General features: G+C 33.5%; 1 protein-coding gene across 7 annotated transcripts in view; it reads left to right on the top strand.

The window, feature by feature from the left end:
* Vps13b (vacuolar protein sorting 13 homolog B) overlaps window positions 1-21810 on the top strand; it is a 535466-nt gene that overhangs the window by 282543 nt on the left and 231113 nt on the right. For all 7 annotated transcript variants that reach the window (XM_048359303.1, XM_048359299.1, XM_048359305.1 and 4 more), the window contains exons 31-32: window positions 16318-16521; window positions 21103-21229. In XM_048359303.1, the coding sequence (XP_048215260.1) occupies window positions 16318-16521; window positions 21103-21229 (331 nt within the window). The remainder of the gene's footprint in view (window positions 1-16317; window positions 16522-21102; window positions 21230-21810) is intronic.

Here is a 21810-nt window from a genome sequence, read left to right as displayed (position 1 = left end):
AATGCCTGACTCTAGAGATTACCTCAAATTTTGATGACATATATACTGTAACAGTTAGGAATTGAAGTCTAGGAACAGTAACAATCCATAGTTGCATTTCTTTAAGAGTAGGAAAGTCACTTTTTATGGAAATGTTCACCATAGCATTTCTTTATTCCTGATGAATTTAGCTCCGTTTTTGCCATTTTTCTTTTATGCTTTCTTGTAAAACCTAGTTTATCAGCCTTCCTTTCTAGATAAGATTAAATTCTACAATTAATATTAAATCCTACAAATCTCTTGAAAACTATGTTCTTCTTCCTTCTTCCAACTTATAATTTCTTTTTAGTTCTTTTTATATACAAATGTTCTCAATAGCCATTGTGTTGTTTTAGGCAAGGTATATTTCATACCTAGTGACATTTTGACTCTGATCCTATAATGCTTAGTGTACAAATAACCTCCCTTTAACAAGGCAGGGATTTGGGATATTAAATATTCAGATTAATTTGCTTAAAAATTTGTTTGAAAGTAATACTAGCCAGTTTTCATTTGTTGTTGTATTCTTTAGCCAATCTTCTTGTAGGCTTTAAATTTGTATTTTGCCTTCACCAAAGTAACTGTATCTTTTGTGATTTCTTATAGCAGGATGTAGGTTTTTGTGAATATATTTTCTGTTGGCTGCCCAAAGCTATCTCAATAATAGGGTTGAATCACCATAAATTCAAGTTTTATAAATTATGGAATGTTTTTAAGTGCATTTCACTCTTTTATTGATATTTTATACTATCCTCTAGAAATTCATATTAGAAAGAAACTATAGAATAAATAATAAAATATGTTTGGATTTAGTAGGAATCTATGTTATAGTTCTGTCATAATATTTTGCTTATATTAAATACAGTGGAAAATAAAACTATACTATAGCACTATATGGAATATATCAATTCCTGATTGTGCACTTTTGTTGAGGCACTAATATTATAGGTTTTTATTATATGAATATTTCTGGGCTTGAAGACAAATGCCAGGAAACACAGTGAATCTTTAAAATATGCCTTAAAAGTAAATAAATGTAGCGAGGCCAGTGGCTTACACCTATAATCCCAGCTACTCATCTGAAATCTGAGGCTTGAGGTTCAAAGCTATCCCAGGCAGGAAGTCCCTGAGAATTTTGTTTGCAATTAATCACCCAAAACTTGGAAATGGAGCTGTGGATCAAGAGGTAGAGTACTAGTCTTGGCCCCAAACCTTTAGGACAGCACCCAGGCCCTGAGTAGAAGCCTTAATTCTGGCACAAAAGAAAATCATATTTAAAATTTTAGGAATATAATAGTTGTTCACTGTCACTACTAACATATAAGACATATCTTAAAAATAGTAAAACTTCTCTCCATGTGTCTAATATAACAAGAATTATGTTTTTCCACTAACAACAATGATTGAATGTTAAACTAAATAGTTGACTAAGTATTCATGGATGAGTGACTTGTGTGTATGTTGTCCACGTATGGGCTTAATGATTTAACAAAATATTTTAGCTATGTGTGGGTAGTTAAAATTATTATAGTGAATTTTGAATTTAATGTACTGACAAATGTGGGGTAAAGCCTTATATAGGCTTTGTCATTACAGTTTGAGAAAGAACCATTTTATTGTGTTAACTAGTGTTTGTACTTATCCAAGAACCTCTATCTCCACCACTAGGAAAAATGCTAATTAGAAAGAAAATTAGAAAGCCACCATCTTTCTTTCATTTAGTATCTATGGTCAATAATAATTTGCTTATGTATATTACATAAGAATACTTGGTAACCACTAGTAAGGTAAAATGTGTCCAAGGTATCCTTGTAGGTTTTGTGTGAAAGCAATACTTACTTTCTAAAATACCAATCAATAACTCTTAAATACACATGCTTATCTTTCTTATAGTATATCTGTGTCTACTGCGTTTTCTATCTTAGAATGAACTACTGGGTGCCTGTTTGTTCACTATAAATACTTATACTGATTGAAAACATTTTAAGTTTGTTGAAGATAAATAGTTGCATAATCTGAAAACCCATTGGTTGTCCATCATTTCTAATAGTTCATTTAAAAAAACTAAATATAAAAACATTCCACATTTGTGGTAAAATGTACTGACATGGTTGTAAAAATAAGTAAGGGAAAGTGTCAGCTAATTTTTTCTGGCTTAGAGAGTTTTCAAATCTTTTTCTTTTTATTGAATCATAGCTTAGGAAGTTATAGTAATCATTTGTACATAATTTGATGAAATTTTACATATGCGTACAGCCACACTAGTCAGTACCAGAAACATTCATTACTGTTTCAACTGGTAGTACCTGTATGCCAAAGCTAACCACTGTTCTGACCACCGTACCAATATGTTAGTTTCAGTGCGACTAAATGTTAGCATCAAATTTTGAGTGGGGAAAACTTTTTTTTCTCAGCATAATTTGTCATCTATAAATCTACCTGACATAGTTTTTTAATGAAAGTTAAGTACTACAATTTAAAATGTAAGTAATTTAGTCATAATTATGGTACACCTTTAAACTTTGGTTTGTAATATTCTAGAATAAAATTATATATACATACATAGAATCCATATAGCATATATGTATGTATTATATGTGTATGCTTTTATACAACACATATATATATATCATCCACTATAACATTTTCCATGTAAAAATCTGAATAGCTAAAAGATAAAGTCACCATTCGTTAAGTAAATTCCTAGTGTTAACCTTTTAATCTGTGTTATAACATGAGTTTTTGGATAAGTTTTAATCTAGATCACTTATTGCCATAGTTATTTAGTGAAAACTGTCATACTCATGTGTATAAAGTATTTGTATATTGTGGAGTTCAGAGCGGCTCTACAAGAGAAAATTATATTCTGCGGCTGTGTTTTCCTTTACTTGTATTGTCTGTTGTCCAACTATGGGCTTGATAAACTGACACAGCAGTGAAAAGAACCCCTGTCCCCTGTCAGCTTATCAAACACACTACGGACAGTAGGTCAAATAGAATGCAGTCCTAGTTACTTCATTTCTGAGTGGATCCATGTAGTGTATGTTCAGTGAAACACAACCTCAGTGTTTCCAGGTGATTTTAAACAACACCTGATAAAACTGAGGTATAGTACCACTAAACTTTTAAGAATTGTCCACAAACTAGAGAAAACATAACACAGAGTTAGAAATTAATAATGTCATTTGTAAAGTTTAGTTAAAGAAGAGATATTAATGATCTACACAGAAAAATAATCATAATATCTTGTTATTCTGGCATGCAGTCATTATGCTATACACAATTACATTGAAAATGGAACAATAAAATCAAGTAGAATTTTTTCTTTTTTTTTATTCTAGGAAATATTATGATAAACAATTCCCTGGGCAAGTATCCCTCCACTCAAATCTCTGTTGCATCTATTTTTCATTCATGTATTTGAAAATGCTCCAAAATTTAACATCTTTAAAAAAAATTAATAGTACATCAGCCTCATTTGTACATTGTCAAATTAAACTATAATGATGTCTGAAAGAGACTAAACTTTTATTCTGGTGACCTAGAAATATTCAGGTGACTTATAAGATGGTATAGATTAAAATACATTTACTTCTAGTAGTATTTAGCTTCATTTAGATATACCCCAAATAGGCAAACCCATATTATTTATGGGTGAATTTACCTGATTTTTATTATCCACAGTGTGAAAACATACTTTTCCATATTTATTCTGTACTGTTTTTAACCCTTTGATAAAGAAATTGTGCTGTTACAGTACCTTGTCAGTGGAGCTCCACCTTTGTGCTGCAAGTGGAAATGTAGTGCAGTAGTAGCAATAATGCTGAGCTGCAGTTTCTCTCCTTTTTGGTGAAAACTGAAGGATTCAAATGTTTCTTTAACAAGGGAGTACTTTTAAATCTGTCTGGTCACCTCAAAGGAAATGTAGAACATTTCCTGTCTGTAGGATTAGAGGAAGGAAGAACCAAGGCAAAGTGTTTGATGTGTGGTATACTGTAATTCATTTCATGTGTTTGGTGGCTTTTATATGATGATCAATGTTCTGCTACCAATTGTGACCCTGATGTGGTCCAGGTCATTAAAGCTCGATTTTCTTTAATGTATAGGGTTATTAACTATACCTAGCAGCATTATTATAATTAAGGATACTGTTTTCTTTTAAATATTACCTCTTATTTTCATTAAGATATTTATTTTTCATAATTCAGTAATCATCTTGGCAACTGTGATTCTCATGAAAGATGATTTAATATTAGAGATTGCCATTACTAAGATTACTCTAGGCACATGCTCTTTAGATCTCCCCACTTTACCTTGTAGAGGTAATTTTTAAATCAAAATTTTCTTCACATATGCCTTCGTAGATGGGTAAAGTTTAAGATGGAAGCTTGCTTTCTCAGGCAGTATTGATGGATATATGAATCTTATAGGAAATAAGAATTGTCACTGTTGCTACTAGCAAAGTACATCCTTGGCATAACAAAATTTGATGAATATGTACTTTCTTTATCCTCAGATCACATGTCCAAAATCAGTAAAATGGCAAACTACTGTGGGTTTAGGCTGGCTTATTTTTAAGCATAAATGAGCAATGACTGACTATAATGACGTAGAATTGCTATAATGTATATAATCAGGGATTGATTAATTAATAATGGAATGTCCATACCTTGATATTGTTTATTTTTGCATGAAATTTGATTTAGATATTTGATAAGTGAATGAAAGAGCTTTTGCAGAAGGAATGGCCAATATGACCATGCTTTAATTTAACTGGAAAATTGAACAAGTTGCACAGCAAATTTTCAAAATTAGTTTTGTTTGAATATGCATCTGAATAGTAGTTTCTTGTTTTTATGAAAGTGTATGTGCCTGTGTGTGTACACATGTTTGCATGTACATGCATGTGTCTGTCCTGTAGTTTGACCTCAGGGCCTGGGTGATCTTGGATCACATATTGCAAACTGAGTAATTTTTTAATCCTAAGGTTTAACATAATATCTACAGCCTTAAACATGTAATGGATATAAAATTGCTGTTGTCTTCACACTTTTTAAAACTGTAATTATATCTTTCAAATTTGTCTTAAAAAAAAAAAAAGAGAGAATTCAGCGGATTCTGGTAACTCACTTATTATCCTAACTGTTCAGGAGGATAAGATCTGAGGATCATGGTTTGAAGCTAGCCCAGGCAGAAAAGCCCCTGACACTCTTATCTCCAACTAACTATCCAAAAAGCCAAAATGGATCTGTGCCTAAATAGGTAGAGTGCTAGCTTTGAGCAAAAATGCTCAAGGACACCACACAGGCCCAGAGTAGTTTATTGAAGATGAGAATCTCACAGACTTGCCTGCCTAGGCTGGCTTCAAACTGCATTCCTTAGATCTCAGCCTCCTGAATAGTTAGGATTGCAGGCCTCAGCAACTGGTGTCTGGCTTTTAGGATCCTTTTAAACTTTTAATAGGTTACTAACAGCTTGACTGGTAGTCACTCAGTCATTGAAACTGGTGCTGGGGATATGGCCTAGTGGCAAGAGTTCTTGCCTCTAATACATGAAGCCCTGGGTTTGATTCCCCAGCACCATGTATACAGAAAACGGCCAGAAGTGTCACTGTGGCTCAAGTAGCAGAGTACTAGCTTGAGCAAAAAGAAGCCAGGGACAGTGCTCAGGCCCTGAGTCCAAGGCTCAGGACTGGCAAAAAAAAAAAAAAAGTCAGTCATTGAAACTGGTGCATGCACCCGTGCCTCGTGTGTGTGTGTGTGTGTGTGTGTGTGTGTGTGTGTGTGTGTGTGTGTGTGACTTATTTTGGTCATTTATTGAAGTAATTATTTTTATCCTTTCCCTTCACATATATAACTGGCTGTTTGCAGGATTTATCTTTTGTATCCATTTCAGTTCTGGTAGTGGTTTATATCATTAGTATATTGACTTGAAAAAGACTATAGGCAAGTGCTAGCTGCTATATAAAAATAAATTATCTTTCATATGTAAATTAATCAGTTGTATTATGCCATTTTCTTCTTTCAGGTAACTTGTGAGTTTTACCATTTATTAGAGATAAAATTACTGTCACCATAGCTTCTCTCTGTTTAAGGTCATGATTAGTGACATTAATATTTACAGTTCAAAACAATCATGGTTAATTATAAATATGAGGGACAAAGCCAAAAAAAAATGAGAACTTTCACCATTAATTTGCAAACTGTTATTTGATTGACATACATTTATTTATTCATTTTACTACAGGGGATAAAACCAGAATCTTAATTGTGCCAAACATACACCATTATTGAACTATACTTCCAGCTCAAAGTTGTTGTTTAATGAGTGTGATAATTTTTAGCAACTTTTTTTGCATTTTATAACATGTTAATATATAGCTATACTTTTATAATTTCAAACATTATTAAGAATTACATTGATTTTATAGTAATGTGACCTTTAAAAAAATCTTTTCGTTGGTTTTGGGCTTGAACTTGGCACCTGGGCCTGTCCTTGAGCTCTTACTCAAGGCTAGTGCTCTAGCACTTTGAGCCCACAGTGCCACTTCTGGTTTTCTGGTGGTTAATTGGCAATGAGAGTCTCAGGGTCTTACCTGCCCAATCTTGTTTCGAACGAACCATGATCCTCAGATCTCAGCCTCTTGAATAGCTAGGATTATAGGCATTAGCCACTCATACCTGCCTTATGGATGTGACTTTTCATGCACACAAAATATGAATAGCATAGTTTCAATGTTTGATAGAGAAATATTGACATGTAATTAAATAAAAATACTATGAAGAGATGTAGTTAACCGAAATGGGTGAAGAAACCATGTACTCACTACCATATGTATTAAACTGTAACTTCTCTGCATCACCTTAAATAAATCAATTTTAAAGAAAGAAAATAATGACAGAAATTGGTAATAGAGGCTGGGAATATGGCCTAGTGGCAAGAGTACTTGCCTCCTATACATGAAGCCCTAGGTTTGATTCTTCAGTACCACATATATAGAAAACGCCCAGAAGTGGTGCTGTGGCTCAAGTGGCAGAGTGCTAGCCTTGAGCAAAAAGAAGCCAGGGACAGTGCTCAGGCCCTGAGTCCAAGGCCCAGGACTGGCAAAAAAAAGAAGGGAATACTAAATTGAGAGACACAGGGTAAAAAAGAGAAACAACTACAAAAGCAATACTTGCAAAACTGTTTGGTGTAAGTGAACTGAACACCTCAGGGGGGGAAAGGGTAAGGGGGAGGGGGGAGGAGGGTATGAGGGACAAGGTAACAAAAGTACAAGAAATGTATCCAATGCCTAACGTATGAAACTGTAACCTCTCTGTACATCAGTTTTATAATAAAAACTTAAAAAAAAAAAGAAAGAAAGAAATTGGTAATAGAAAAGATGCGTAGGGATTTTATTTTTAAGTTTATGTTTTAGGGATGAGTAAACAGCACAACTAGAGAAGGATCTGACACTTCTGACTTTTTCTGAGTAGTTTATCGAAGATAAGCATCTCATGGACTTTATTCCTCAGGCTGGCTTCAAACCGAGATCCTCAGCCTCCTGAGTAGCTAGGATTACAGGCATGAGCCACTGGCTCCTGGCTTTAAAGTAGTATTTTTTAAAGTGATTTTTTTTTTTTTTAGGTTGCAAAAAATTTGTTCCCTCCTATCAATTAAAGCTTTTATAAAAACTAATTTAGTGAAAGCATCACTATATATATATATATTTATATATTATATTATAATATATTATATAAATATATTATATAAATAAATATTATATAAATAAAGTATATAAATATATTATATATTATATATAATATATATTATATATATATTATATATATTTTTTGCCAGTCCTGTGGTTGGACTCAGGGCCTGAGCAATGACCCTGGCTTCTTTTTGCTCAATGCTAGTACTCTACCTCTTGAGCCACAACATCACTTCCAGCTTTTTCTGTATATGTGGAGCTGAGGAATCAAACCCAGGGCTTTGTACATGCTAGGCAAGCACTCTACAGCTAAATCACATTCCCAGCCCCTGATATACTCTTAAGTATAAATGTATCACAATTTTTATTGCCGCATTATTCAAGTCTTGCCATGTTAAGACATTGATGCTCAGAGTCTATGAAAGTATCTCCATTCTTTGGGCCATAAGACAGGAAAGATTTTTACATTCTAATATCCTCTGTATTGAAAAAATATACATCTTTATATTAGGAATGACACAGGAGTATTTCACTGCATAAGTAAAATAGTGATTTATTTTTATTAATTCCTAACTTCATAAATAAAATACTGTAGTTCTTGTCTATAGTCATATATGATATTAAACTCATTATTTAAATTTAATTATTTCTGGAAATCTGGATACTGTTTATGATCCATGCATAATAAACTATGGCAACATTTTTCAAAAGAGTGGTTGTCCTGGAGTTTATCTGGATAAATATTATTGTATATGATTAATGGACATCAACATTGCACCTTTGTGTCTCTCTCCTAAGAATATGCAGTTTTATTTTGATACTTTATAAAAGTTTTTTCACTACAAAAGTTATTTGGAAAATGATGGACATACTTAGTTTTCTGTTTAATTACATACTATGAATATTTCTGGCTCTGGGTTATTAAGTATTGTTTTAGAACCTTATTTTAGAGTACTGAACAGTGATTTTAAGTACTATTTTTATTACTGTTGATATTGTTAGTAGAGGACAATACGTGATTATTGCTTAGTAGAAAAAAGAATGTTCTATACAGTAGGAGAATTTCCCAGAGTTTTCAATGAAATATTTAACTTGAATTTGGAAACAGTGCATAGCCAAACCTGTAATTTTGCTTAACTGAAATGTAAAACTTTCAATAAAGATATGGATAGATCTAGTTGAAATAAAGGTCTGGGTGATTCATGTTTGTAAAACATCATCTGCAGCTATGTTAGAGTTTTCAGGAGAGCTCTAAAATAAAAGTATGGGGGCTGGGAATGTGGCTTAGCAGTGTCATGCTTGCCTTGCATGTATGAATCCCTGGGTTCGGTTCCTCAGCACCACATAAGCAGAGCAAAGCCAGAAGTGGTGCTGTGCTTCAAGTGGTAGAGTGCTAGCCTTGCGCAAAAAAAGAAACAGCAGCAGCAGACAAGGACAGTTCTCATGCCCTGAGTCTATGCCCCAGGAATGGCAAAAAAGTAAAAGTATGTTGGAGTTATGCTGTACAAACAGAACTAGTTGGAGGTATGATTATCTGTTTTAAGAACACGCAGGTTTCATGTGCTTATTTTATTACAATGTTTTAGAAACATAAGAAAAAGCTACTAAGCTTACAGTTGGTGTTTCAAAATAACAGATGTGGCAATTACAGTTAGCTTCAGTGCCTAAATTATTCAGGATTCTAATATATATGAGTTTCAATTTTATGCATAATACACGTTTTTATAATCTATAGTCTGTGTAAATACATCTATAATAAATTTTTGTAATATATATTCTCAAACATTTTTATCCTATACGGTCAGTGACTGATTTTATATTATTACATGAATTAAAACTCTTCACTGATTCTGAAATTTAATATTTGAACATAAATGAAAGAATTGAGACTATTAGAAATAGATTCATATTTGTATTCTAATGGGAAGTAGCCTCCAGTTTAGTCATCTACAAGATTTAATGGATCCTGCAAACTATATTGTCATGATTTATTTATACGTACATGTTTATACACATACATCACTTGATATTTATGTAAAGGAGAAAGTATAATATTTATTATTAGTCTCAAATTCATCTGTTAAGATAAAAATGTCCTATCATTAAAAGTTTTCTATTAGGTAAAATTAAATTTTAGATATCTTTTTACTACTTTTTCTTATGTACCACTTCTTTCTTTTGATAATGTAAAATGTTTGACAAATAATTTAGTAGTCATTTAGCACTTGTTTAAAGATACAGAGAAATGATTCTGCAGTCCCAGTTATTTAAAGGCTCGTTTCTTTAAATTAATGTTTCTGTACCATAAGTGACCTTTTATGTTATATAGTGATAGTAAGATCAGTTATATAGATAGGCTACAATGAAAGACTAGGACGACTCCATCTTGAAACTGCAACCATCTTGTTTGTGTTAAGCTAAGAATAAACCAACCGGCCATAAAAGCCCATTTCCCAAAACTAACTGGCCATAAAAACCCATTTCCCAGATGCCCCAACCGTTTTAGGAACGTTCCAGATACTTTGACCACCCTGGAATGTCGTCAGACCAATTTTTAGAGAACCCCTAGCCCCGAGTCAATCAGATATGTCCTCATACCCCAATCCTGCCTGCACCTGGTTTATGTAACTTTGTGATTTTTTCCTTTAAATACCCATGTAAAACTCTGCTCCTGGCCTTCCTCCTAACCTCCTCAGTGTCGGTGGGTAGGACAAGGCCCGAGTTGCAGCTCGCCTGAATAAAGCCTTGCTTTTGCATTTCGGAACGTCTGGCTCTTGGTGGTCTTCTTGGTGGTCTCCTTGTGACAAGGGCATAACAACAAGTCAGCCCAACCAGTCTCTCAGTTACCATAACAGTAATGTAATTTTTACATTTCTCCTTTCTTAAAGCTATCACATTCCATTCCAAAGAAATGTAGATGGAGCAGGTATTTTTATCCCCCTGTGAAAGAAACGTAAGCAGTGACATTAGTTGACTTCCTAAGGATACCTAACTTGTTAAGTAGTGGAACCAAAATTTGAATATAATTGTGATTACTTAAAAATTCATAAGCAAGATCATGAAAATAAAATGCTTCTTAATATATGCTGAAAAACCTGTGTGGAGTATTGCTGTGAATGAATTTACTCATTTAACTCCCCTAATTACTTTACAGATGAGTAAAATGAAGCAGAGAAACCTCACTTTACCCAAAGGCATATAGCAGTAGATAGTGTAGCTAAAATTATGGATTGAAGAAGGATAACTTTGCAGTCTTTGTTCTTCACCAAGTACCGGTATCTTGAATTACTATGTAGTATTCTGCTGAGTTAATGCCTGAAAATTGCCCATGAGGTAGGGGCAATTTTAGAAAATCAGTCAGGAACATTTTCTGGGAAAGTTTCAGAGAAGTTATTAGTGACCCTTGATTGTGCTTATTTACTGCAGAAAATAGGTAGTGTACAAATAAATGTGATTCTTGCTTTCAGAACTGTGGAAGTAAGGATACTAGTGTCTCCAGCATGGTTATAGGCTCTTAGGGCAAGTGTTTCTTTGTCTCTCTTCTGTCTGAAGAATTATTTGAGCATGATTTTAGCCATAGACCAAAAGTTGCAGGAAAGGGGGGAAAAAAAGCAATTTCTCCCTTTTCTCATAATAAATGAAAAGAGCAAAGAATATCTCTTATTAAGTGAACTTTGTGCTATGTACTGTGTAAGACAAACACATAACACAGCTTTCAAGAGTAGAATGAATTAACAGCCCATAACCTTGAAGAAGAGGTACATTCTCTAAATGGATTGATGAAGGATTCAGAACAAATATGACGGGTTGGGGATATAGCCTAGTGGCAAGAGTGCCTGCCTCGGATACACGAGGCCCTAGGTTCGATTCCCCAGCACCACATATACAGAAAACGGCCAGAAGCGGCGCTGTGGCTCAAGTGGCAGAGTGCTAGCCTTGAGCGGGAAGAAGCCAGGGACAGTGCTCAGGCCCTGAGTCCAAGGCCCGGGACTGGCCAAAAAAAAAAAAGCCAAAGGGAAAAAAAAAAAAAAAGCCAGAACAAATATGAATTTCTCTGTCTCACACAGAAATTTACATTTTATTGGTCCTTTTTCTGTGTTAATCTCAGTTCAGATCACAGACATATAAAATATCTCAAGTAAAAAAGAGGTGATATTTCAAGCATCAGACTATGGTTTTAAAATCAGTAGAGGTGCTAATTTGGATAAAAAGCAAAGAGGACAGAGGGTTTATACCTCACCTCTTAGTCCAGACCTACTGAATCTGAATCCTTAGAAGATTATTAACAAGGAGCAGAAAATGTTTAAAAAGGTGTTTAGGTGGTTCTTTTGCCGGCTGAAGATAAAGATCCTGCCCTAAGTCACTTGTCATTTTACTCTGCATTGGTTTTAGCCTGAGAGATAACCATTTGATCTTCTGCCTCATTTATTTTCTAAATTACTGTCATTTATGGAGAATTGATAATAAATTTAATAATTGTATAGGTTAGCCAAGACATGAAAGTTTTACTTTCCTATTTTCTGGCTTGTTTAACATTTTGCAGATCTCAATTGAGCTATCAGTGAATGATTTTTACTCCTTTACAGTGAATTCCTGAGATATGCCTATTCAGCAGTGAGCAGTAAATGGTTCAACATGAACTATTCCTTATGTAAACATACAAAAGGCCTGCGCAGACTAAATCAATTTTAAAAAGGAAAACATTAAAGCTATGTTTCCTGTTATACACTTAAAGTCTTCTTTGGTTCCTGATGATTACATTATTGACCAACTATTGCAGACTTTAGTGTGTCCTCTCATACCACCTGCTGAATGGTTTAAATGGTTTGAGAGAAGTCAGTCAGAAAAGGAAAGCAATTACAGTTTTAACTCTTACATTTTAGCTAGTAAAGTGGTTTTTCATGTTAAGTGTAAGTTACTATGTGCCTCTGAAATTCACCCTATTTTCTGATTTGAATTATGGAGAAGGTTTTAAAGGCTAAAATAAAGAGACAGATGAGAGTTCATACAGCTTTTAGCTGTAATATGAATTTTAGATTCTGATTTATGATAGCAAACATTTCTAGGAAGAATTTAATTAGGAAATGAAGTAATAACATAATGCTTTTTATTGTAAATTGCTTACATTGCATTTTTAAGGCAGACATTGTTAATATTAGGCATCCTAGTTTTTACTAACTTATGGTTCTTTTCCTAGGATTAATTCCTAGCAAAATATAATTCTTTAGAATAATGCTTTTATTTCTGAAGTTCTGAAAACATAGTGTATAAAGCAAAGTTCTCCAATAAAATAGACTTTGAATTTTTGCTACTAATTCTCTAGTAAAATATCTAAATTGCATGTGCTCAGAGAAGAAAGTCTATAAGATACTAATTCACTAAAATACATTGAGCTTAGCTTTATTTCTTAACAGGAGAAATAAGTATATTCTTCAGTTATCAGGTTCAGAGTTGTTCATTTCGTTTTCAAATTATCTGTGTTCTCTCTTTTAATTTGCTTAGTCCATTATTGAGAGGGATAGGTTAATTTTTTTCTTGTTTTTTTTTTTGTAAAACATACTCTGGAAACTAAATAACAGTGTTGAAATAAAACAAAGAGAATCTGCATAAATGGAAAGATGTTCCATATTCACAAACCAGGTGGTTTAATAACTTTAAAATGAAAATACTTCTTACCTGGAGATTGAACCAAGCACCTTGTGCATGTTAGGCAAATGCTGTACCAGTGACATAACATGGTTTTAGTTGGCTTCTCACAAATTTCTATTCATATAAGATAATGTAATCTGCATATAGAAAGTAGTTATATGGTTCTCATATTTTTATATGGGTGCTTCTTGTTTCTGTTTCTTTTCTGGGAGCTATAAGGAGGCATGTGTGCTTTGTGATGTTTTTATCATTTTATTTTACTTTTTATTTACCTTTGAAAGTGCTAATTTTTCTTCTTCACGTTATGAGTTAGCTGTCCCAGCCAGTCTCAGTTTGACAGGTCCCATATATGCACACAGTGTACCTCAGACTCACCCTTCCTGTATGCCCTTCCTTCCTTTCCCAAACCAATCTTGACAAGTTTCAGTGTTTCGTTTCATACATGTACATGAAATATTTTGGCCTTCTTCACCCTCCTTCACCCTCTCTGTGTTCCATTTGCCCTCCTTCTGTCACTGGTACCCATATCCTGATCAGGACGTGCTTAACAATCTTGTTAATCCTTTTTTTTAAAGGGTATAGTAGTTCTAGATTAAAATTTTCTATCGGAGATGATAGATTCATTTTTTCTTTGTGTACAATTATCAAGTTTTATTTTTTATTGTCAAGGTGAAGTGCATACTTGAGGTAGTGAGTTCATTTCTTCTCCAACATGTTACCCCTCCCCCCCAGGAGTACAGTTCATTTACAACATATTATCTTGTAAGTATTGCTGTTGCATTGGTTTGTCTTTTACCCTTTGTTTCATCATCTTTTAAAAGATATTTTGAAGTTCATTTTTCAAGTCAATTTGGAATTGTGTTGTGTTTAGGATGAAATTGCGGGCTTACCATATATGCTAGGTACACACTCTTACTAATAAGGTATAACTATCTTAACTTTCATATGTACTGAGCCCTTATTCAATCTAGTCTAATAGTTGTTTAACTAGAGTAGCTTGATTATTTTAATGTTAGCATTCTTTATATATTCCTACTACATCTTTCTGTTGTTCAACTTTGCTTTTTTATTTTTGGTATTCTAATTTTTGTCTATTTGTTTGAAAATTATATCTCCTATGTATTGTTTCCCAGGTTTTTCCTAGCTATTTAAGCATATGGACTTAATATTGAAGTTAATGTTCTTTTCTTCCCAACAATACTATTACCTGGTCTTTTATGTTTATATACTTTTTTACCCTTCTCTCAATTTAGACAATATAATTATTATTGACAAAGATAATATTGGTTAAAATTTACCAATTTTTTACTGTTACTTCTGAGTATTCTTTGGCCTGTTTGGCTTTGAGATTGGGCACAGAATAATTCTCAGACTTTTTCACTTCAAGTATGGACTCTTCCCCATTTTTCTTCTATTGTCCTTAAACTCTAATTAGACATTTTTAAAACGTTCTCCTTTTACCCTACATGTATTTTAGCGTTGATGTCTAAGATTCCATTTTTATTTGAATTGTATTTTGGATTCCTTTGAATCGTTAAATGTGCAATCATTTAAGTTGAGTTTAATCTGCTTGAGTTCTCAATTTAATTGTATTCTAATTTGTAGTTCTACATTGTTCTGTGTTTTTACCAACAGCTGCATTTCTCCTGTTTTGAGGATATGTTTTCACTTTTTGAACAAATTTTTATATTTTTATATCTACTACTAGTGTACTATTTAACAGTCTTGCTACTTCTGTTGTGTCTCATTCATGGTACATTTGTAAGCTACCTGGGTGACTTGTAAATGTCCCATTTCACATGGAACCTAATCTGGAAAATTCCGGGAGTTGAAATTGAACTCATTCTAAGATTATTTGTTTTTGTTTGTTTGTTTTCCAGTCTTGGGGTTTGAACTCATGGGCTGTGCACTGTCCATGTCTTTTTTTTTTTGCTCAAGGCTAGCACGCTAGCACTTGAGCCACAGTGCCACTTCCAGCTTTTTCTGTATATGTGGTGCTGAGGAATTGAACCCAGGGCTTCATGTATATGAGGCAAGCATTCTACCACTAGGCCATATTCCCAGCCCTCTAAGAGTGTTAGTCTTTAACCTTAGCTCTTGTCATCTGACAAGATTGTCAGTGTGGCACAGACCTTTCCAGATTGAAATTTCACTCTTATCAAATTTGAACCTCAATCCCTTCTAACAAGATAGCAAAGTCAAAAGAAGGTAGAAGATTAGCATTGTGAAAGGATTCTTTGGAAAAAAAATCAAAACAAAACAAATATCTAGTTTTCCCTATCTTTCAGCATCTCTGAATTGTTTTCTCTTTGGTAGAATTGTTTATAATAGAACCTGAAAGCATCTCTACAATTAAAAATCATGTAGTAGAAGCATTTAGAATAAGAGTACAGTTCTGGGAATAACATAAGAAACAATCATGTAAGCTATACTTGATAAATTTTGAATCCCTTTCAAAATCATAATATATAACAACTTTTTAGTATCTGTCTCAAAGATCTGATTTACCCACTTCATTAATCTCAGCAATCATTAATCTTGATTGTCAAGTTGATTGGATAGGAAATTGTAATTAGTAAAGCACACTCTTGGTATATCTATGAGTGTGTTTTCAGAGAGAAATAATTCAAAGAAGAAGGCCTTCAAATGTGAAGAGTGAACATCACTAACATCGGTTGGAAAGTGCACCTTAGTGCAGCCATTTTCTTTTTCTGCATCATGGAGCCATGTTGTTATTTGCTGTGTTCCACCAAGCATTTTCCACTGTCAAAAACTGAAACTTCTGATATTGTGGGCCAAAATAACTCCCTTATTTTGCTGGGGTGTTTGATCACAGCGATGTATAGTAGACTAACATAATTTAAAATCTAGAGAAATGGTAACAGTATTATTTAGTAAGGAAAATAAGCAGAATGTTGATTGTTTTTTTTATTCATTTATTTTAATTACCTTTACAGGAGAGCTTTAAACTTAGGAATTCTTCGAGATCCTGGGTCAGAAATTGAAGATAGACAATACCAGATAGACCTGCAGTCCATCAATATTGGTACTGCACTGTGGGATCAGCTAAAACCAGAAAAAAAAAGTGCCACTGGAGGTGTGCTAACAGAGAATGAACGGAATTCTCAAAATCCAGCCCTTGAATGGAATATGGCTAGCAGGTAGGGCATGACTGAGAAATTTCCATACTTTCTAGTTTCATTGTAAGAACAGTTGATCATCTTAACATACCTAATCGGAATGTTTTGATATTGCTTCCATTTTTATTACAAATATAAAATATATTTTGTAATTCTAACTGCTTGTAATTGCTTGGAAACTTACTAGTCCTGCCAGTGTTACATTGTAATAATTACACATTAGGTCTGATTTTTTTTTAAGTTGATATTTGATGAAAAGATCTTCAGGTTAAAAAATACATTTGTGTTTTCCCTTGACTCTATCATATTCAGGGTCAGTTTTTATTATTTTGTTTTAGCTTTTGTCATCTACTTAATATTTAAGAAGAATAAAAGTAAAAAACACAATGGAAACTTTTGTGCTTTCTCTTTGTCTTTAACTAGAAGTAGCTATGTTAACAGAAAGCATTTCTCTAGAAATTTGTCCTAAAAATAAACTCAGGATTTGTAGGGAACTACTGCTATCTTACCCAAGCTGCTTATGAAATTGTTTACTAGAAAGAAGGTATTAGGAGTTAAAGCTAATTTTATATTGCAAGATTGTCATTCTCCAGTAACAAACCACTGAGGTATAAAGTTGTGTGTAGAAGCATACATTGCCATCCAATATAAATTTCAGGGGAGGCAAACATCTACTGATCTACCAGTAGGTAGCTTTCATCATAGCTGAGGAATGTATATTTGCATCCTTAATGGAGTGTCTGGGTAACATACTGCATCCTCTACACAGACCCTAATCTCTAGAAGTTGAGTAATGCCAACCAGCATGATGTCCCCTCACATCTGTATCACTATTTCTAGATTTAGCAGGCATCATATTTTGAAGCTTAAAAGATCAACATGTCTCAAAAAGTCACAAATTACATTATCAATAAAAAGATGAGCCTATTTTCCATGTTGTCCTAGTATTTATGGTCAATAAATGATCCTTAGTCACCAGGCCTAATAGTTAGACCTCTTATACTCATTCTTTATTTAACAAACTGTATTATATATCTGGCTTGTGCTTGTGTTTTAATAGTTGAAATGAAATTCATGTTGTATAAAATTAACTATTTTAGGTAATTCTTTACTGACATTTAGTACTTCACAGTATTGGACAGCACCAACTCTATCCAGTTCCAAAACATTTTCCTCATGTTTAAAACTTTCTGTTCAGCAATTTCTCTTCATCATTCTCTTGTTGCTAGACTTTGGAAACCACTAATATACATTCTTGTTCTATGGGCCTATCTATTTTGGATATTTTACATAACTAGCATAATACAATGTGACCTTTTATATCTGCCTGCTTTCATGTATCCTAGCATTTTTGTCGCCTCATCCACATCATAGCGCCTCTCTATACAGAATTCTTTTTTATGTCTGAATAATATTGTACTCTATGTATGTGTCATAATATGTTTATCCATTCATACATACTTATTTGGGTAATTTCTACCTTGCAGCTATTGTAAATTGAATTGCCTGATTGAGTAATTGTGTTTAAGAATAAATGGCAGGGCCATGGCAACTGTATGTTCAGCCTTTTTGAGGAATTACCAGATTGTTTTCCACAGTGCAGAACTGCAGAACTATTTGAATCCCAACAGCAGTATTCAAGGGTTCTACTTATTTTGTCCACTTTCTTGAGTTTTCTCTCTTTCTCTCTTTCTCATCTCTATCTCTCTGATATGTGTTTGAACTCAGAATCTCCCATTGTTTAGACAAATGTTCTACTACATAAGCCTATGTTCCAATCTTTTCTACAATAGGTTCTTGTTTTGTTCTTACCTAAGTTAGCCTTGGACCTCAGTCCTCATATTTACGTCTTCCACATAGCTGGAGTCTCAGGCCTACATCAAAAACCTGGTGTCATTGTTATGTAAATAATTCACAATTGGTGTTCCTATACCAAATATACATAATAAATTACAGCTACATATGGGGATTTCCCATTGTTTTTGATTTCCCAGGCAGATCTCTGTTGTTGTTTTTTCCCCCACTGAAAAGCTGTTTCCTTAGTCTTTCAGGGATCCCAGATGTGCAGGCAGCTTATCATCTCAACTTATTTCCTTGATTTAATTAGTGCTGGGACCCTGAGGCGATTAATAACCTTGGTCATTCAGCACTTGTAGATTCAGTTATTTTTTATCTTGAACCAGATCTAGTCTAATCCCTAGTAAGATACTGGCAGAACTTTATTTTTAATTATAGTTATTTCTTTCATGTTTCTATTTATTTATTTGATCATATGGCGTTTTGAACTCATGATCTTGTATTTGGTAGGCTGGCCCACCATCCCTTGAGTTACACCCCATTCCTTTTCTGGATTAGTTATTTTTTTGAATAGGGTTTCATGTTTTTTCCCTTCCTACCTCAGTCCTCACCCCTATTGTTCCTCTCAGAATCTGTATTACAGATTTAAACCATCACACACAGCTTATTGATTAAGATGATGGTCCTACTAACTTCTCATTCTTTACTAACTTCTGTCTTTGAATCAGTTATACTTCTCCAGATCTCTGCCTCCTGAGTTGCTGGGATTCCGGCATGTGCCACCATGACGGGTCCTGATTCCTTTTTTCTTTTGATTCATTCCTCAAAATGCTTGGCCTACACAATTTTAATGGCATTTTTCTTTTTAAGTTTCCATTAACTTCAAATGTTTACCAGAGATAACACTAGTGAATGGTTAGTGCTGGGAAATAGAAAAATAATAGCTTTGTAGTACTATTGGCTTGATTTTCTTTATTATTTCCATGGCTGTTGGTCTTTCATATTTTGTGCCACTGATTTGATTCATCACACAAATGAGGGAAATTATATAATACCGACAAGTATTTTTTTCCATCCATGTTTTAGTTAATGTTTGTTCTTATTTGGTTCCCTGCCATCTTTTCCATTTTAAGGTATTGTTATATATCATATATGTTAGCACTCCCCTGTGAGAGTACATCAGATGTTATATGTTTCTCACATTGATTATTTTATGGAATTTGAGCTATTAAGCCGTAATTATATTGTCTCTCAGGATCTAAATCCTTCCTCTATAGTTACAGATTTTAATACTTCTTCCTGTTGCTCTCTACTTACCAGATCTCTTAATTCTTTAAAATTGATTTTCTTGAAATTCAATACTTCTGTGTCACAGAACCAGATGATCCAATTTGCTTTTTTGGCAGATACCATATAAAGCATTGCCCATTGCAAATTTAACAAAAGAGTTCAATGGTCTCTAGGGTGCCCCTATTTAAAACAAAGCAAAACACAAAGAATTGAGAAATACTGGAATTTTATCTAGGCTTTCTTGTGAAATAACTTATGCCAATTCTCTGATTTCAACTTTATTATTTTATAATGTGAAGGAATAGAGATGATATATTTATAGAGAGTATCAAGATTTTGAAGGAAATTTGGAAGTATAGCAAAAGTTTGAAAGTATATTTAAATGCAAATATGGTGATACATTATTTTATAAAAAATAAACTAAGATTTTAGGTAGTGGTCTTTTAAAGATATGTACCAGTGCAAGCTATTGTTTTCTTAGCATAATCAAGGGTGAGAACATGTTTTATAAACAAAATAAGTGGAGTCTGAAAGTTGTTCTGATATCAACTTTGCCTTAGAGACCCAATTCTGGAGCTTTCGTTCCCTTTGAATGGCCTTAGCTCAGATCTTGAGCCTTGTTTCCTTATTGGTACTGTGGGACTAGTAATAGTGTTTGCTTCATTTTAAAGAAGTATTTAGTTTTAGATCCAAAAGCCATTGAACAGGCTACATAAGCAACAATAATCAATACACTGACAAGGTTCTTAGACTTATAAACAAGCTCAGTGGTGAAGATGTTCATAAAGCTAATAAGTTTGGAAGGATGGATGTTGTCAGATGGTAAGTTAAAAGAACTAAAAGTAGTAAGGTTATTTATAGTAACAGAAGACATGAGACTACTTACAAGAATGAAAAAAAATAATTGTTGAAGAAAATTAAAAATAGACTTTGAGGGCTGGGGATATGGCCTAGTGGCAAGAGTGCTTGCCTCGTATACATGAGGCCCTGGGTTCAATTCCCCAGCACCACATATACAGAAAACGGCCAGAAGTGGTGCTGTGGCTCAAGTGGCAGAGTGCTAGCCTTGAGCAAAAAGAAGCCAGGGACAGTGCTCAGGCCCTGAGTCTAAGCCCCAGGACTGGCCAAAAAAAAAAAAAATAAATAGACTTTGAAAGATCCTAGGATGATAATAATATGAAATTGCTTAATTTTTGCTATCTTTCATATAAATGTTATACAACTATATAAATATCCAGAAATATAATATATAATGTATAAATATACTATATATAAAGGACTTTGTAGTTCATATAATATATTATAATTTTATCTTTTATAATTATATATGTATATATAAGTATACATATGTACATGTATACTTATATACAGATATATAAGCTACATATAAATATACAGATAGGAACTCTCAAAATAATGATGGAATTTTGTCATCCATATTTTTCATCCAAGTTTTCTGTAACATAATGAAAACTCATTTAAAAAATGCAATGACTGTTTTACTTTATCTTTCAGCATACGGCGACATCAAGAAAGGAGAGCTATTTTGACCCCCATTTTGACAGACTTTTCTGTTCGAATTACTGCAGCACCTGCTATCATTTTCACCAAAATCAGTTCTCCAGAAAATCTACATATTGAGGTTAGATTTCTTTTAAGGATTTTTCAGTTTCATCCCACATGATGTCACATTAGTAATCAATCATAACAATTACTTAGTATATAACAATACTTACTAAGTACTTGCTAGTACTATTTATTATTGCTTTCTGGGTTATAAATCAACTGATTCTCATAATAATCCTGTCAGTTGCTTCTAGTATCTAAATCTTTTTTTTTTTAGTTTGAATTGTGTATTCCATTGCATTTCCACAACACATAGTTCTGTCCCAAAATGCATTTCACTTTTAGAGTAGTTACAAGGTTTCATTAAAAAAAACCCAAAACTATCTAGAGCAAGTCTCAGAGTATATGTAGATAACACATAGTTTCAGGTTATCTGAGCCTCTCTGCAGTATCTAAATCTTATAGGTGAGGAAACTGAGGGATAGAGAAGATAACCAGTTTGCCAATTTTCCCAAGTTTGAACTCTAGCAGAGGCAGAGTTCAAACCCAGCCGGTCTGGTTCTAGCCTCTCTACTTAGTTTCTACAGCTTCTAATGAAAATAACTATAATGCTAACTGGTAACACATAGTTCTCACATAGATTACCTTACTTGGTTA

The sequence above is a fragment of the Perognathus longimembris genome, chromosome 12, assembly GCF_023159225.1.
Source record: "Perognathus longimembris pacificus isolate PPM17 chromosome 12, ASM2315922v1, whole genome shotgun sequence".
NCBI lineage: Eukaryota > Metazoa > Chordata > Mammalia > Rodentia > Heteromyidae > Perognathus > Perognathus longimembris.
This window is presented reverse-complemented; position numbering and strand designations above follow the sequence as displayed.